This window comes from Pelophylax lessonae (assembly GCF_965119305.1).
Source record: "Pelophylax lessonae genome assembly, chromosome: 13".
Classification (NCBI taxonomy): domain Eukaryota; kingdom Metazoa; phylum Chordata; class Amphibia; order Anura; family Ranidae; genus Pelophylax; species Pelophylax lessonae.
In genome coordinates, this window is record NC_138780.1 from 143,223,805 (window position 1) to 143,242,236 (window position 18,432).

The 18,432-nt window shown below is 43.0% G+C and overlaps 1 protein-coding gene across 2 annotated transcripts in view; it reads left to right on the forward strand.

Moving 5' to 3' along the window:
* Nucleotides 1–18,432, forward strand: part of DAAM1 (dishevelled associated activator of morphogenesis 1) — a 188,778-nt gene that overhangs the window by 134,316 nt on the left and 36,030 nt on the right. For both annotated transcript variants that reach the window (XM_082275428.1, XM_082275429.1), the window contains 3 exons: nucleotides 7,227–7,311; nucleotides 8,821–8,927; nucleotides 13,810–13,898. In XM_082275428.1, coding sequence (XP_082131554.1) covers nucleotides 7,227–7,311; nucleotides 8,821–8,927; nucleotides 13,810–13,898 — 281 coding nt within the window. The remainder of the gene's footprint in view (nucleotides 1–7,226; nucleotides 7,312–8,820; nucleotides 8,928–13,809; nucleotides 13,899–18,432) is intronic.

Below are 18,432 nucleotides of genomic sequence, written 5' to 3' on the forward strand. Positions count from 1 at the left end.
AGAGAAAAATGGATTTTTGTAAAATCTTACCGTAAAATCCTTTTCTCTTAGCTCATCGACAGACGTAGTCCCCGCCCCTCTGTTTTGGAGTTGGGTTGGGTTAAATTCTCTAAGCACTGCTTTTTGACATAACTGATTTGCTGAGGCAGAGAGAGAGAGGATATACCCTCTGGGACTGCCCCTAGGGTGTGGCCAGAGCTTTTTAATTTCCTGTCTAGTCCTGCTCCTGCGGAGGTAACATAACCCGAAGGTGGTGTATCACCGAGGACTACGTCTGTCGATGAGCTAAGAGAAAAGGATTTTACGGTAAGATTTTACAAAAATCCATTTTTTGTATTGCAAGTTCTTCCCTTCCTTATGGAGCCTCAGGGTCACATCTCCCTCACTGATCCCCTCATGGAGGTGGCAGGTTCCTCGGAACCCCAGCTTCCCATGGTTGCACTGACGGGAGTCCTGCAGTCCTTAGTGTCCCATTTGGAAGTGGCATGTGGGGAAATGCCCAGGAGGAAGAAGCCCCCACCTTCCCCTGATCAGGCTGTCTCATCTAAATCTGAGCTTGATTCCGCCGTGGACGCGACCCATCCAGGGGAGCTTAATATCATACCCCCAGATCGATAGTGCGGATGATGCCTCCATGGTTGCAGCAGCAAATTTAGAGTGCTGGTAGACGCACTTATCACTGCAGTGCGTGAGACTTTAAAAATGGAGGATGCGGCTGATATATCCACGGACGTGGCTGTTTCATTTGATATGCATAGTCGCCTCGCACTCCAAAGGTGTTTCATTATGTGCCTTATTTTGATTGGTTTTCCTGTAAGGCATGGAAACAGCCAAAATTACCCTTTGTACTCCCTAAACATTTTACCCTATGGAGGAGTCACTTTTAAAAAAAAGTGGACTAGTCCACCAGTGGTGGACCCTACTGTTTCCAGGTTGAATAAAGCAACCATGATCCCAGTAGAGGAATCCCCATCCTTTAAGGACACGGCTGACAAGAAAACGGAGGCTGTGGCACCCAACATGTTTACTATGGCTGGTTCGGCATTGCAGCCAGTCTTTGCCTCAGCTCTTGTGTCTCAGACTCTAACTGAATGGGCCAAGCTTTTGCACCAGGGCGTGAGGGGTGAGCAGGTCCCCCGCTGCTTATGCTGATGTAGCGGACCAGTTGGTCCATGGGCTGCAGTTTATTATGCAGCTTTGGATACAGCTCCTGTACTGTCCAAACCTTCTGCGGTGGTGATTAGGCGTGTGCTGTGGCTTAAGAATTGGCCTGCAGACCAAGCCTCCAAGAAAGCGCTCAATGATCTGCCCTTTCAAGGCGATCGCTTGTTTGGGGCTACCCTGGATGACATCATAAAGGGTCTCACGGGGGGAAGAGTAGCTTCCTGCCACAGTCAAGGAAAGGGAAGGAGCCTCGTCCCAGACGGACGCCCTCTTTCTCAGCCCATAGAAAACTATTTCATGCTCCTGGGACGGAGACTAAGGGAAATAGATCTTTAAAATCTTCCCAGGGAGGTTCTAAGCAACCTTGGTCGGGTAAGCCTAGAGCTAGCTTCTCTGGACCCACAGACAAGACTTCTTCAGCGTGAAGGTCTGCCCTCACCCATTATTGGGGTGGGGGGGGGGGATATCTTTGCTGGTTTCCTTTGGGGTACCCAGAAAGGGGGACAAAACTTGTCCTTTTCAGGTTTTGTAGGTCCTGAGTCTCCTTGTACAGGTTTAATTCCTGCAAAGGTTCAGGTTATGTCCGAACTACCTAAGGTCCCCCCTATCCCTGTCCAGGGAATTGATTTACCTAGGTCTGATTTTTAATTCTGACCGGGTGGTCTTTCCTCGGGACAAAATTCAGGAACTGCTGTCGCACAGACAGTTCTCTCTCCCTATTTGCATACAGGTTCTGGGCCTGGTGGTATCTATCTTCAAGACAGTTCTGTTTGCACAGTCCTACATGCAGCTCCTTTAGCAGGTTCGGCGACACAGGAAGACACAGAAGTTCGTGACGAGGTCACGGGGTCCTCTGACAGACGCCGCAGGCGTCCAAGGGGGCCAAGGTAGGGCCAGTATCATCCTCGGCTCAGGCTTCTTCCGTAGTTCCTGCAAGGATCTTCCAATTATCCTGGTGGCCGTAAACATCCCTTGGGGGGCTTCCTCTCAGAGAAGACTAGTTGCCCCAAGGGCTAATCTACCATCCTGCTTTACAGTCGCTGCTTTTAATGGCTTAGCTATTGAAAGCCAGGTACTGAGTGATAGAGGTTTGTCTGGATCAGTGATCCCTACTATTGTGAAGGCGGGGAAGTCATCTTCCAGCAAAATATACCATTGTACGTGCTAAGCGTACATTTTTTAATGTGGATCGATTGGCGCTCATCCTCGATCCTTTTCTGTGGCTTGGATCTTAATCTTTCTTCAACAGGGCATTGTTCAGAAGTTGGCCTTGAGTACCATTAAGGGCCTGGTGTCTGCCTTGGCAATCTTCTTTGTGACCCCGAGCCAGGCACTTTTTAGTTCATACCTTCATTCAGGGGACTCTACATGTGGCTCAAGCTGTACGGTCTCTTTTGCCGCTATGGGATTTAAAGTTGGTGTTTTCGGTTCTCCAGAAACCTCCATTTGAGAATATTAGGGAGATGTCCTTGTCTACGTTATCCCAGAAGGTGATATTCTTGGTGGCTATTACCTCGGCCTGTAGGGTATCGGAATTGGCGGCATTATCCTGTCGCAGTCCGGATTTGGTGGTCCATAGGGATAAAGTAGTTCTTCGTCCCAGTCCATCATTCGTGCCCAAAGTTGTCTCTGACTTCCATTTGAATGAGGACATTGTGTTGTCTTCCTTGTGTCCCAAGCCGGCTCATCATAAGGCATTTGCTTTGCATACCTTGGATGTGGTTCGTGTGATTCAGGTGTATCTGGCAGCTACTGAGTCCTTTCCCTGAGGTCAGACTCCCTTTTTGTGGTTATGGACGGACCAAGAAAAAGGCTGGCCGCTTCTTCGGCTACCATCTCCAGATGGATCAGACAGATGGTGTCTCAGGCCTATTCTATTAAAGGTCAGGTTCCACCTTTCCCTGTCACGGCGCATTCTACTCGGGCGCTGAGAGCTTCTTGAGCCTTCCATCATCAGGCATCAATATCACAAGTTTGCAAGGCAGCGACTTGGTCGTCGGTGCATACCTTCACACAATTCTATAAGGTAGATACTTTGGCATCTGCGGATGCCTTTTTTTGGCCGCAAAGTTTTGCAGGCTGCTGTTTAAGAGGGCTGTTCCCTCTTGAGGGGTGTTTTTCTTTAAACTTTTATTTTTTCAGATGGGGCTGCTGTGTCCTGGTTAAGGGCACTTATGTTTAGCCTTGGGTTTTATACCCCACCCCTCATTTTTCCTTTTGGCACTGCTTTTGGATGTCCCAGTAGTTATGATTTATGGAGAGCTGTGTCTGCCGTCCAACGAAACCGAAAATGGGATTTTTGTACTTACCTTAAAATCCATTTCTCTGAGTTCGACGGACACAGCACCCACCCCTCTATGGAGTTCTGATTCTTCTAATACTGCTTGCTACTAAACTGATTTCCTAGAACAGAGAGGGAGGCATTATATACCAAGCTGGGGACGGCCCATGGTCATAGCCTGGTGTTTTTTGTTCTACTTAGTCCTACTCCTGGATGAGGCAATCTAACCCAGTAGTGATGATGAGCCGGTGTGTCTGTCACACTCCTCCTGTCAGCAGGTTCTTGTTGGCACATGAGCATTGCAGTACAACTGATTGGATCCTTGTGCTGCTTCTCCCTCCCCAGTCTATGCTCCACTGTACAGGGATTGCAAGAGCCTAATACTGGGTCAAACTCCAGCTACCTATTTGCTTTTGAACAAATCAATTTAATGATGTATTTGTGTATAGGGTCTGCATAGTTTAAACATTGCTTTGGTTTGACAAGGCTTTAGCATTGTAAAGAGTGCCCCCCCCCACCCCACCTGCATTATGTACTTTGCCTGTAGGCCTAGTACTAGACAATAGATCTTTTAACATGTGTGAACTTGGGAATTCTTAACGTGGCAAATGCTAAGCAGTGGCTTGGACAAGTTCAGTATTGTGGTTGACAGATGGATGTTTTGTATGTGTGTATCAGAAAATACATGTTACTACAAATATTAAGTCACCCTTTTATAATTTTGTAGTGGATTCACAGCCTTTTGATGTATTTTAATGAATAGCCATTAATGACTGATGTTGGGGAAAAAAGATTGTTTATTGATGACTGTGGTTAATATAGTGACCTCGTTCCGTGTGTTTTTTACATATTTTTTAAATATCTTTATTTATTTATTTTTTTCCATATTACCTTTATTTTTATCATTAAGTATGTTGGGCACAGTTGTCAGATACAATATTTTTTTTGTTATTGTGGGAAAAGGTGCTTGTTTTTTTTTTTTTGCAAAACAAATTTAAACTGAGAGAACAAAAAGTGACCATTTTGAGCACACCTATAGGTTTTCCAAACGCCTGTTACTTGCCAACTTTGTCTGTAAATATGGAGAAAAACCTACTTAAGGACATGTGAAATAGTTTTTAGTAAATATCTTTATTTTTGTCAATAATGCACAGTCAAGATACAATATTTTTGTGAAAATGACAAAACGTACATCTTTGCAATACACTGTGTCAATGCCCATTTTCCCACTTTTTTTTTTTTTTTTGTAAATTCTTTAATTTCCCCACCTTTTAATCTCTTTAACAAAGCTGCAGGTACAGTAAAAACAAGGGTTGATCCTACCAAAAATCCAGTCAGCTCCCAACTTCCTGTTGGCTGATTATTACTTCCTCTGTTCTATTGAAATTTCAAGGAGCTTTATAAGCCCGGCCTGAGTTTCCCTATACTGGGCTACAGAACTCTGCCTACCCCCATCCCTTTCTGGCCCTCTCTAGATACATATATTGAGTTATTTTCCTGTAAAACATTGTTGCTGCCTAGAATTTCATGAGCCTGCGCACATACTGTGTTTAAAGAAAAGGGCCTTGGAAGATGTAGTTCTGGGGGTAAGCCTATGTCAACAATAGCTGATAGGATACCCTGCTGTGACCTCCTCCCAGCAGCTACCCATGCAAGAATTTTACAAGCCTGATGATGACACCAAAGTGAGTTATAAAACAGAAATTCTCACTACAGGAACAAGATAAATAAAATTAATAATGTAATACTGGGATATGCTGTAGAGGGGGAGGGCGAGGTTTCAGTCATACCAATACAATTCCTTGATGTACAGCATAGACATTTCTTTAGTTTTGGATGGAGGGAGGATGTATTGGAACCCTAGATTTACATTTCTGTCTGTGTCACCCCTCTTTTGTCTTGGTTGCATGTTACAGTGATAAAAAAAAGTGATGGGAAAGCAAAGTTTTACAGTAATTTCCCATCTTTTAGTAATCTTTTGAAGGTATCATTTATTCAAGTGAGAACTGTCCAACTGGTGAATTACGATCTGTTGAAAATGTGAGAATACATTTCCCCAGTGGGACACAAGCATCAAAAAATAAATGATAGGGGCTGTAACTCTTCCCTACTCTACCCAAAGCTCAAGAACAAAATTGGCTTTACATAAACTTTAAAGTGATATTAAAAGCAGCATTTAAAAAAAACAAAAAACAAATGTGTTATACTTGCTCTATGCAGTGGTTTTGCACGGAGTAGCCCCGACCCTCCTCCTCTTGGGTCCCCCAACAGCGCTCCTGGCCACTCTATCCTGCTAAGTGCTCCCATAGGAGCTTAGCCTCGCTCACAAGCCGCTGTTCTGTGTGTTCATTCACACACAAAACACGGCTTTTTCTTTTTGTACCTTCATGCATAAAAAAAAACACTTTAAGCATTAATTATTTTTCACACTAAATGACTAATTAGAACCCCGGTTCAGTTAAAATCTGGAGATTGTATGTTGAAACCAAAAAGCAATTAACACCTACCTTTTCTTGTATGTCTATGTCCAAACAAATATATTCTGTGATATATATAATAAATATATATATATATATATATATATATATATATATATATATATATATATATATATATATATATAGCGATATATAGATAGAATTTGATTTAGTGTGCGTGTGTATACTTTTTTTTCTTTTTTTTTTTTTCTTTTTTTTTTTACGTTTTGGATGGATTATGCCTCATGAAGACTTTGATTTCTTTAGCGTTCTGCCTTCATGCTCTGTGACAAAGCTGTGACAACAGTGTCACTTTCTTGAAGCGAAGTTTCTCCATTATTAGATGTGTTATGTGTGATCCATGGGGATGTACATCATCCTCATTTTACGTAGTCATTGCTGGAAGCCGAACTTTGTATTCTTTGATTGAAATCACCCCATTGGAGTCTGGACACAGAGAAGCCAGTTTGGAATGTATGTTTTGTGTAGAGTTGGCCTTTACATTAAATAGAACAGAGATCCTCAAACTCCGGCCCTCCAGCTGTTGCGAAACTACACATCCCATGAGGCATTGTAAAACTCTGACAGCCACAGACATGACTAGGCATGATGGGAATTGTAGTTCCTGAACAACTGGAGGGCCATAGTTTGAAGACCCCTGAAATAGAACCTTCCACCGGTTTAAAAGATTGCGGTTATCGAGATTGCAGAAAAATCAAGTTTTTAAATTGTTACTTGTTGCATTTTTCCTTTTACTTGTAAGCCTTGAAGCTTTCTACGCATTTGACTACTCTGGAAAGAGTCAATTTTGTAGCAAAGCCCCCTCCCGCCTTGCATGTCATAACCCTTCTCTTCTGAGAAGGTCTAATTACTGTCTGTGCTGGTCCAGCTCCTCTTCCTCTATCACTTTTTTATATAGCTGCTGGGGAAGGAGGTAAGGGAAATACTATAGAGTATCTCTTAAATGACAGCTCTGAGTCTGCCAGATCGGCTGTCATATCCAAGATGGCTGCTCCCAGCAGCAGTCTCTGGCCCTTTGGATATTTACAGGAGGAGGTTTTTACAGGTAAATAACATGCCTTATAATATTTACATGCACATATAAGCATGTAATATGGGAAGATTGTTGTTGAAATGAATGGTCTGGAGATGGGGGTCTCTATTGTGAATACATATGGTTGTCCAGTGCAACTCTTCTATAATGCTCATTGTTTGGTACATGTCATGTAGCATGCTGTTAATGGTCCTGTGCCCTGACACGTATTACTCTCTTTATACAAGCTCTGCTGTTTGCATTCTTGCAGGCTGAAACTGTCGAATGATGAAATTAAGCGTGCCATTTTGACAATGGATGAACAGGAAGACCTACCAAAAGACATGTTGGAACAGGTGAGGGGCGATACCGATGCTGATTATCTGTCTTTTCAATGCTGACCTTTCCTTCAGAAGGGATGACAGACACCTCCAGCCATGTCACCTCTTATCCAGAGAAATTACCTCTCTGAAACCAAATAGTGACAGATGAGCCGTAGATAATTGCACAATGTCAAGATGTTGGAGAATTTCAGCTTTGTACAGTGTCAAGTTCTGCTTTTAGGTAACATAAGGGGTGAATGATCTTCAAGTTAATTTAGTGAAATATTAACAGCTACATTTACAGTAAACAGTATCCTGAAAAGTAAATCTCATTTGGTTTTGTGTAGTTTTATTCAAGCTGAGCATGCTACTGTTCCTTTTAAAACAGACTTTTTATGAAAATACAAGCTCTGCTTGCTGACAGCCATTACCCCAAAGGAAAAAAAGGAAAGCGGCCAAATAAAAAAAACTTGCTTTGGCCCCAGTTTTCCCCCACCTCTAGAGGCGCCATTGACGACGTTGCCTCCTGGTAAAGTGGAGTTCCTAACATCCCTCAAAGATATACTCCTGCAATGTGCTGGGGTAGAGGGCTGTCATGCAAGGGTACTAGGTTACAGTCAATTGAGCAAGAAAAGCAGTATGGGAGGGAGAGGGAAGGTAACCTAAAATTATTCTGGTCCCATAATTATTCCCGAAGATATACAATCTGTCTACAAGAAATATGAGATGCAGGTTAAGTGCAGATAGACGATAGGTCGCCCATGGAAAGGTAGCAGACAACTTATGTAGTTCTTTTTGATTGTGTCCCTAATCCTTTTGCCTTCGTAACAGTGCATTTAAGGCCATGATTGGTGGGCCTAGGGCATTTTGATTAGGGCTTAGAGGGGGAACACAGGCAGGGCTGTGTTTAACATAATGGCATTTATGGGCCAGTTCCTTGGGGCAGCAGGCTGAAGAAAAAGGTGGGGTTAGCACCCAGTCTCAAAACTCAAAATTACAAATCATGATAGTTCCCCCCCCCCCTCATCCCATTTGAAAATATATGATTGAATTCAGCAAATTAGCTATAGGTGAAAGTGTGTGCATTAGCTGTTGGGATGGGTCCAAAGACTCACTTGTTGATCAAGTAGCATAAAATCATCTTTTTTTAGTTGGTGAACTGTACAATAAAAGTAGCTGAAAATCTCTAAAGCTATCAGCATGCATTCAACAATAGTATGTTCTAGCGTTAGCGGTTAGCACAATATTCACATGGGTCAGAGCTTTTATAAAATAATGTTGTTATTCACTAATGCTTAGCAGCAGTATGGTATCTAAATACTGCCATGAGCACAGTTGGACCATAAAATTTTATAAAAAGCTCAGTTATATTTCACTGAGCAAGATAGATGTGGGTAGGTGAAATAGGATTGTGGAAACTGGTGTGTAAATTTACTAGTTTAATACATTATAGATGCAGGAAAATGCATCTGCAGAAAGTATAGGCTTTAAAAAGTGGTGTCTACATTTTCCATTGAGAAGTATTGTGTGAAATCTTTGCAGCTGCTGAAGTTTGTTCCAGAAAAGAGCGACATTGACTTGCTGGAGGAGCACAAACATGAGCTGGATCGTATGGCCAAAGCGGACCGATTCCTCTTCGAGATGAGCAGGTTTGTGTTTTTTCCATCACGTTCTTTGAAGTGGCCATTATTCACAGGTTCCATCTGTCTGTTACTTTATGGCACTGGAAGCTTCTTATGGCTTTCCTAGTCTAGTATTGACATTTTTCTGAGGTGCATTTATTATTCATTATCCCTTTTATGACCGGAGGTCATTGAAGCCTAGATGCCCAAGCCAATTTATCAGCATAAGCATGTGCCATTTAATTCTGCTTTAACTTAATGACTTATTTGGCATTATTTAGTGCACTGTTGCATTAAGAAACCTACTCGTTTTATTATTATTATAGAATAACAAATGCACACTAATGTTGAAAAATAAGTATTATTTAATACTGTAATTGTATTGGACAATTACAGTCTTAAACAGCAGCACGCTATCTTCAGGCTGCAGTGCCTCCCAGTAGCTTTTTGCCCTTTAAGGAGGAGCTATTTTGGCTGCACCTCTCCTGTAGGTCACTAGTTTTGCACTCCTGTGACCCATTTTCAGCTCACAGTGGGCTTAAGCCCTCTGTTGGCTGACGTCACAGAGTTGGTCCAGGCCATATGTTTAGAATCCGCCCAGATGCCTGAACTGGCAGTCGTTCCCAGTTACAACGGCAGACCGCCGTTCTGTCTCAACGGCGAGCGATCGCTGGTGCCCGAGGGACATTGCGACCGCTGGACCCGCTGATTGGCTTCCTCTGTGATGAATCAGCGAGCGCGCCCCTACTAGCTGTCCCGTGAAGCGACGTACAGGTACGTCGTTTCACGGGACAGAGCCGACCTGCCGCAGTAAAACTACAGCAGCTGGTCGGCAAGCGGTTAAGGAGATTCACCCTCTCTATTCTTTTTGTTTACCATTATCATTGGAAGGGAAAGTAAATCACAAATTTTGGGTTGTCCCCAAAAAAGTAATATAAACGAAATCTTCCAATGGGGAAACTAATTCTGGTGAATTGGGGGTCCCCAAAGATTTCCCTTAATTTGCTGGGATTTCCTCTCATTTCTGGTTTGGTTATGGGACAGGAAGTGAAGGGAAATCTCTGCAATGGGACACAACGGAAAAAAAAAAAAAAATCTGACAGGGGTTATAACCCTCCTTCGCTATATCTAAAATAGGGGAAAAAAAAAGTTTTGCCTATAGTTCTGCTTTAATTGAAGAAGCTAAAGTTAGAAGCTGATTTGGTTTCTATGCACAGCTGCACCGGGTTTTGCACTCCCCAGTTTTAGTAAATCAACCCCAGTATTTTTAGAAGGAAATGCCAGCAGTGGTAGCTGTCATACCACTTTGGCACAGGTTTCTGATAATATGGCTACCGGGAACTTGAAGATATCGTATAACGAAAGAAATTATCATTAAAAAAATTGATGTATGTATAATATACTGTGTGTGTGTGTGTATGTATATATACTATGTAGGTGTGTATGTATGTATGTGTGTATGTATGTATATATATATATATATATATATATATATATATATATATATATATATATATATATATATATATATAGTGTTTAATAGATCTTTCTTTTGTGGAATTCAGAAGCGATGAACGAAAAAAATAAATTTGATGTAGCACAGGCTGACTCAGCTTGTCTCTGCATAATACTTTTCCAGCCCAGCCGAGTCTAGGCTGCTCATCAATGCAGTGTGTTTTACGACCTGTTTTATAGAGTGAAACAAGATTCATAACAATTCAAGCTGTTGACTTTTATAAAAATGTCTGTAGGTAGAGTGTTGGCTGTGGTTCACTATGAGCAGGCCCCAGATCATTGATGGGAAGTCGGGATGTGCAGAGCTGATCATTAGAAGCATTTTCTTTTTATGTTCCAATATTTTTGTAATGGAGTTGGGTTGTGTGTACGTGTGGGGCTTGGTAGTGTGTTTAGAAAAATTTAATGACATGCCTGCTTGTCACACTTTGGAAAATGCAAACATTTGACCTAAAGTAGCGTCCTATTTTCCCAGGATCAGGCATCTAGGGCTGTCTGCATTGGGCTGCAGGAAATTATAGAGAGGAAGATTATCACCCAACCAGTTAAGATCAAGCAATGATCATCATTTGCTTTTAAAGGGGCTTTAAGGCTCCCTGTTAATTGAATGAAGGGCCTCTAATATATATAAGACTGAAGGTGTTGCAGCTCACAGAGACATAAGCCAGCCATACCTGCATCAATGAACAACTGAATTGGGATCCATGCATGGGCAGTCTAGTTGTACACAAATCAATCTATTGATATAGTTGGCAACACTGATTGTATTCTGACAGGAGGGAAGGCTCCCTGCTGTCAGAATACAATGCCACAGCATGAGGATTCCCCTATCCACCTTAAATGTGTGGATAGGGGAATCAGATCATTTTTATTTTTTAAACCCACTGGTTGAACAAAAGAAAGAGATCAATACACGGTCTGCCTTACTGCCATGGTTGCATACAGTTGTGTGGCTTATCATTGTATAAGTTATGCATTTTCAAAGCTAAATATTGTGCATGGTTTCTTTTAAAATGATTGTAAAGTCTCGTTTTTTTTTCTAATAACATAACAAACATGTTATACTTACCTTCTCTGTGCAGTGGTTTTGCACAGATCATCCCAGATCCTCCTCTTCTCGTGTCCCTGGCTGGGGCTGCTGGCCCCTCCCTCCTGTTGAGGTGCCCCCACAGCAAGCAGCTTGCTATGGGGGCACCCGAGCCGAGCTGCAGCTCTGTGTATCTATTCAGATACAGAGCTGCCGTTAGGCCCCACCCCCTCTTTCCTGATTGGCTAACTGAGTTTTGACAGCAGTGGGAGCAAATGATTCCACTGCTATGTCTCAGCCGATCAGTAGAGAGAGTCCCAGATGGCTGAGGCACTCATGGACATCACTGGATAGAGAGGGGGCTCAGGAAAGTATTAGGGGGGGCTAAGGGGGGCTGCTGCACACAGAATGTTTTTTATCCTAATGCATAGGATGGATTAGGATACAAAAAACCTTCTCCCTTTACAACCCCTTTAGATTAATAGATAAAATTAATAGATACCATTTTATAGTCATCCTAGCCCATCCAATAACCGATCAATATACAGCGGTCGGTGTTACCTATGCGAAGAGCAGATGTAGTGGATTCTTGAGTCAGATTGCTGTATAGAACACAACTGAGAGTTCCCACTGTACTACGCTATGGGTTCTGAGAGCCTCCACGTGCAATTCTAATGCCTAGGGAATTTTCTGGTGCCGATGTGCAGCGTCGTGGAAGCAGCTTAATCACATTGTCTCCTTTGAGCCCTTACAAGCAAAAGTATGCTCCTGGGCACTTGGTGAGTTAGGAGAATACAGAAAATCACACACATACAAGGCGACACATTAAAATAATCAAAAGCTGAAGCCTAAGCCAGATGGATGGAATTAAAGTGTAACTAAACCTGCTCTATATTTCCTGCAGTCCCATGCGGTTTGCACTGAGGATACATCCTTTTTCTTCAGTGCTGTTCCCAGTGCAGCTTTGGAAAGTGTGAACCTTGTCTTCACAGCTGCAGGAGATTTTCGTTTCATATAATTTCACATTTTGGAACTTATTCGCTCTTCTTTTTTAGCCCTTTGTCACAGGAGGTTCTCAGCTTTTTTGTTTTTGTTCTTGTTGCAGGGCATTGCTTTACAAGGTGTAGATTCCTTTGTTTAGGTTAGGAAGTTACTGGCTATGCCTAATGCTGCTCCATGCAATTAAAGGAACTCAAGTAAAAGGATAGCTGTGCTTTTAAATCGCATACTGTAACTATATCCAGGTATACCATGCAAATATATGCTGTTAAATCTGCTTTTTACTTCTGAGCTTTGAGAGCTGTCATCACAGATCCAAGTCCGTGTAATTGAGGTTTGCTTAGGTTCAGTGTGCCTGCATCTGCACTGTAAATGCAGAGAAAAAGGATGCCATCTGCTCCACACACAAGTTAACTTAGTGGTAGTAATCACAGTAATCACATCATCTGAGGCCAGTCACTTCACTGGGTATAAGTGACTGGCCTCAGCTGATACACAGATATGAAACCAATCCTCCTACATAAGTTGTACCTATTTATATGTAGTCTTCTCTCCTTTACATCTGTTCAAAGTTCAGAGTTTTTATAAAGTGTCTGAACAGTCAGGAAAAAAGAGTGGAGAGCTGAAGTGCCGTGAGAGGAGCTCTGAGAGCTGATTGGAGGGAAGATACACACCCCCCTGTTCAGACAGCACACAGGAACAGTGCTGATGCTGTCAATCAGCTGGAGGTCTCTCCCCTGTCACTTTTTTTTTTTTTTTCTTGGTGTCAGGAAAACTTGTCAGAAGTGATTAATGCGGATAGCAGAGGAACGAAGCAGCAGACAGAAATGACACGTGGTGCTCTTGAGTCATGTACACACTATAGAGCAGTAGGTCTCAAGTCCTGTCCTCAGGACCCACTAACAGGCCAGGTTTGCAAGATATCTGAAATACATCACAGGTGATATTATTTGCTGCTCAGTGATTGCAGTATTCTAGTCTGCATCTCCCCAAGGTAAAACTTAAAATCTGGCCTGTTAGTGGATCCTGAGGACAGGAGCTGAGAAGCACTGCTATAGAGGCATATGATTTGTTCATATTTCATCTGAGGTTTACAACCACCTTAATGTCTGTTCCAGAAATTGTAAATGCTTATTTAAACGCTGCAACACACTTGCACAGAAGATCACAAACTGCCAGGTATAGGTGGTTTCCGCACGTTACATGATGGTCTTAACAAGTCCAAGGTTATGCTAGTTGTGTGACCAACTTGTGTTTATGAGGTGAGGATATGCATTTTGTTTAGGAAAACCTCACTGGCCATGTACTCTTATTTATAAAAGACATTTCCCAGATCCAGCCATACTTATCACCTGCTGTTTGTTTTAGGATCAATCACTACCAACAGCGGCTGCAGTCTTTGTATTTCAAAAAGAAGTTTGCCGAAAGAGTTGCTGAAGTCAAACCAAAGGTAGACGGTAAGTGGTAATTGTAGTTATATTTATAAACTGTGCAATATTAAATATATATGTGTGTATATGTATGTGTGTGTGTGTGTGTGTGTGTGTGTGTATGTATGTATGTATGTATATATATATATATATATATATATATCTCTCAAAAAAAATTAAAGGAACACTTTGGAAACACATCTGGAAAAATATCATGCTGGATAGCTAGAACGAAGAACGAAAGGATGCCACATCGATTGATAGAAATTTAAAATCATCAACCTACTGAGGACAGAATTCAGACATCCCAAAAATCAAAGTGAAAAAATGATGCATCAGGCTAGTCCATTTTGCTGAAATTTCATTGCAGCAACAAAAATGGTGCTCAGTGCTTGTCTGCATGCCTGAGTGACAACCTCAACGTCAGGGCCTGCTCCTAATGAAACGACAGATGGTGTCCTGGGATATTTCCTCCCAGATCTGGACCAGGGCATCACTGAGCTTCTGAACAGACTGAGGAGCAACCTGGTGGCGTTGGATGGACGGAAACATAATGTCCCAGAGATGTTCTATTGGATTTAGGTCAGGCGAGCGTGGGGGCCATTCAATGCTATCAATTCCTTCATTCTTTAGGAGATGGCTGCATACTCTCGCCACATGAGGCCGGGCATTTTCGTGCACCAGGAGGAACCTTGGACCCATTGCACCATTGTAGGGTCTGACAATGGGTCCAAGGATTTCATCCTGATACCAAATGGCAGTCAGGGTGCCATTGTCTAGCCTGTAGAGGTTTGTGTGTCCCTCCATGGATATGCCTTCTCAGACCATCACTGACCCACCACCAAACCGGTCATGCTGAATGATGTTACAGGCAGTAGAATGTTCTTCACTGCTTCTCCAGACCCTTTAACATCTGTCACATGTTCAGGGTGAACCTGCTCTCTCATCTGTGAAAAGCACAGGGCACCAGTGGCGGACCTGCCAATTCTGGTGTTCAATGGCAAATGCCAATCAAGCTCCACGGTGTCAGGCAGTGAGCACAGGGCCCACTAGAGGCGTTGGGCCTTCAGGCCACCCTCATGAAGTCTGTTTCTGAGTGTATGGTCAGAGACATTCACACCAGTGGCCTGCTGGAGGTCATTTTGTAGGGATCTGGCAGTGCTAATCCTGTTCATCCTTGCACAAAAGGGCAGATACCGGTCCTGCTGATGGGTTAAAGACCTTCTACGGCCCTGACAGCTCTCCTAGAGTAACTGCCTGCCTCCTGGAATCTCCTCCATGCTCTTGAGACTGTCCTGGGAGACACAGCAAACCTTCTGGCAATGGCACGTATTGATGTGCCATCCTGGAGGAGTTGGACTGCCTGTGCGACCTCTAGCAGGGATATGCAAACTGTGGCCCTCCAGCTGTTGAAAAGCTACAAGTCCCATCATGCCTCTGCCTCTGGGAGTCATGCTTGTGGCTGTCAGTCTTGCTATGCCTCATGGGATTTTAGTTCTGCAAATGCTGGAGGGCCACAGTTTGCATATCCCTGCTCTATAAGGTCCAGGTATCGCCTCATGCTACCAGTAGTGACACTGACCCTAGCCAAATGCAAAACTAGTGAAAAACAGTCAGAAAAGAGGAGTAGGAAAAAAATATTGGCCTCCACCTGTAAAACCATTCCTTGTTTTGGGGTCATCTCATTGTTGCCCATCTAGCCCACCTGTTAATTTCATTAACACCAAAGCAGCGGAAACTGATTAACAACCCCCCTCTGCTACTTAACTGACCAGATTAATATCCCAGGAGTTTAATTGACTTAATGTTATACTCTGAATAAAAAGTGTTCCTTTTATTTTACACACACACACACCAGGTTAAATAAATATTGAACATGTCACCATTTTTCTAGGTAAATATATTTCTAAATTGCTATTGACATTAACATTTTCATCACATGTCGGTAACAACCCACGCAATCCATAAATACAAAGAAATCAAAACCAATAGGTTCAGAAATTAAGTTATTTGTAATAAAATGGAATGACACAGGGAAAAAGTATTGAATACACTAACTGAAATGTATTTATTACTTCGTACAAAATCCTTTGTTGGTAATGACCGCTTCAAGATGCCTCCTGTATGGAGAAATCAGTGGCATGCATTGCTCAGGTGTAATTTTGGCCCATTCTTCCACACAAATAGTCTTCAAATCTTGAAGGTTCTGTGGGCCACTTCTATTAACTCTGATCTTTTAGTTCTTTCCATATATTTTCTATTGGATTCAAGTGAGGCTGGGCCATTCAAGCAGCTTTATTTTCTTTCTTTGAAACCAGTTGAGAGTTTCCTTGGCTTTGTGTTTGGGATCATTGTCTTGCTGAAATGTCCACCCTTGTTTCATCTTAAATTCTTTTTTTTTTTCCAAATTAGTTTATTGAACATAAGAAAAATACAAAATGCGTCTAAACAGAATCAAAGCACATAAAAAATAGCCAGGATAAAGTGCATTAATGAAGTTCAAAGAACAAAGCAATTGAAGATTTATAACACAGGTATACTCATCACACATATAAAATAAAGAACCCAGGTGTGAGTCGTCAGACTTAAAACAACTTATGAAAACTGTTGGTAATTTAGACAGTAATTCCAACATAACTTAAAAGAGCATGCTCTAGGAACCTGATCCATTGAGTTCATACGCTGATAGTATGGGTAAAGGGATTAGTTATGCATGTAGGGGGTAAATGGGGGAAAGGAAGATCAGGAATGGAGGGAAAGGTGGGGAAGCGGGATAGGAAGTGGCAAAGCAGTAAGAAAAGCACATGAAGATGGGGAATAGGTCTGAAGGAAGTGGTGGAGGAGAAGGGGTACGTTCATCCCGCGCGGGTGACCCCGCCACAAGTCATGCAGTAGGTAGTGTAGGGGAAGCGCTCAGAGCCTGTCCCTCATCTGATAGAATGAACGTGTTCCAGCATGCCCATGTTTTAATATACTGTTCTCTTCTACCCTGTGCGGTGAGTACCAAGTCCTCCAAGTCGTTAATCCATTTCACTCTGCGCAACCACAGGGAGGTCGTCGGAGGAGTCGTGCTTTTCCAGCAGAGGCTGAATACATGACTTTGCCACATCTGTGAGGTGTCTGATCACAGAGCGTTTGTACCGTTTCGGAGCCATGCCCAAGCAATGTAGTAAGAAGAAGGCCGGGTCATCTGGGATAGCATAGTCTGTCATCATTTGGGTAATCCTGCGCACCTCAGTCCAAAAGTCATCTTAAATTCTTAATCATCCTGGTAGATGGTAGCAGATTTTCATCAAGAATGTCTTGGTACATTTTTTCCATTCATCCTTCCTTCAATAAAATGAAGTTTGCCAGTACCATTGGTGAAAAACAGCCCCACACCATGATGTTCCCACCTCCAAACTTCACTGTTGGTATGGGGTTGTTTTTGGGGTTATGTGCAGTGCCATTTGACCTTCAAACATGGTGTGTATTATGGCATCCAACCAAAGAGTTACAGTTTGGTCTCATCTGACCAGACTATATTCTCCCAGTATTTCACAGGCTTGTCTAAATGTTGTGCAGCAAACTTTAAACAAGCTTCAACATGCTTTTTCTTCAGCAAATGGAGTCTTGCGTGGTGAGCGTGAATACAGGCCATGGCGATTAAGTGTATTAGTTATTGATTCTCTAGCGCTCATTGACAGACGTAGTCCTCGGTGATACAGCACCTTCGGGTTATGTTGCCTCCACAGGAGCAGGACTAGACAGGAAATTAAAAAGCTCTGGCCACACCCTAGGGGCAGTCCCAGAGGGTATATCCTCTCTCTCTCTGCCTCAGCAAATCAGTTATTTTCTGTCTAGTTAGGAGTAAGGACCTAGATACCTTGCTGGGATCTTAGGTCCTGGCAAGATTTTTTTCTTAAAAGATTTTTTAGACAGCTTTTTTTCTCCAGTGTTCCTGTGAGATCTTCAAGCAAGAAAGCTGAACTGGGCGACGGGCTGGATGTTGAGATCCGGTGGTCACCCCAGTTCAGCCTACGAGCGCGTGCAGGCCATAGCTCCGCGCTGGGTCGGCCGCGACAAAGTCCCATTAAAGGACTGACCCCGCGAGTTAAACGTCTCGCTGAAACGCCAAAGACCATGAGTCACGGCGTCCATATCGGTCGACAGCCCTCCCGCCCCGGTGGAGAGGGGTACTGTCAGGAGTTGGTGCCCGCCTGGTTCCGGTATGGTGAGTAGTATGTTCCCCCTTTTCCCCTGACGGGTCTTGTGGTGAACGCGGGCCCCTCTCTGTATGGTAAGATAGAGTCCCTCTCTATCCTATAAATGACACAGATCCTCCTACTTTGAGTGTGATTTTATGTGCAAAAAGCCAGGAGGCTTGGTTTGGGAGCTAACAATCTAATTGTATACATGTTAAAAAGATTGTAATCAGTGGCATTCTGGGAATCTTACGGTGATAAGAATAAGCTACCTACCAGTCAGAAGCCACGGACATGTAGACTGCCTTCCTAATCAGATCTCCAGCTATTAGCAGGCCTCCCGAATGGCCATGCGGTCCGCCAGGGCCGGTACCGCC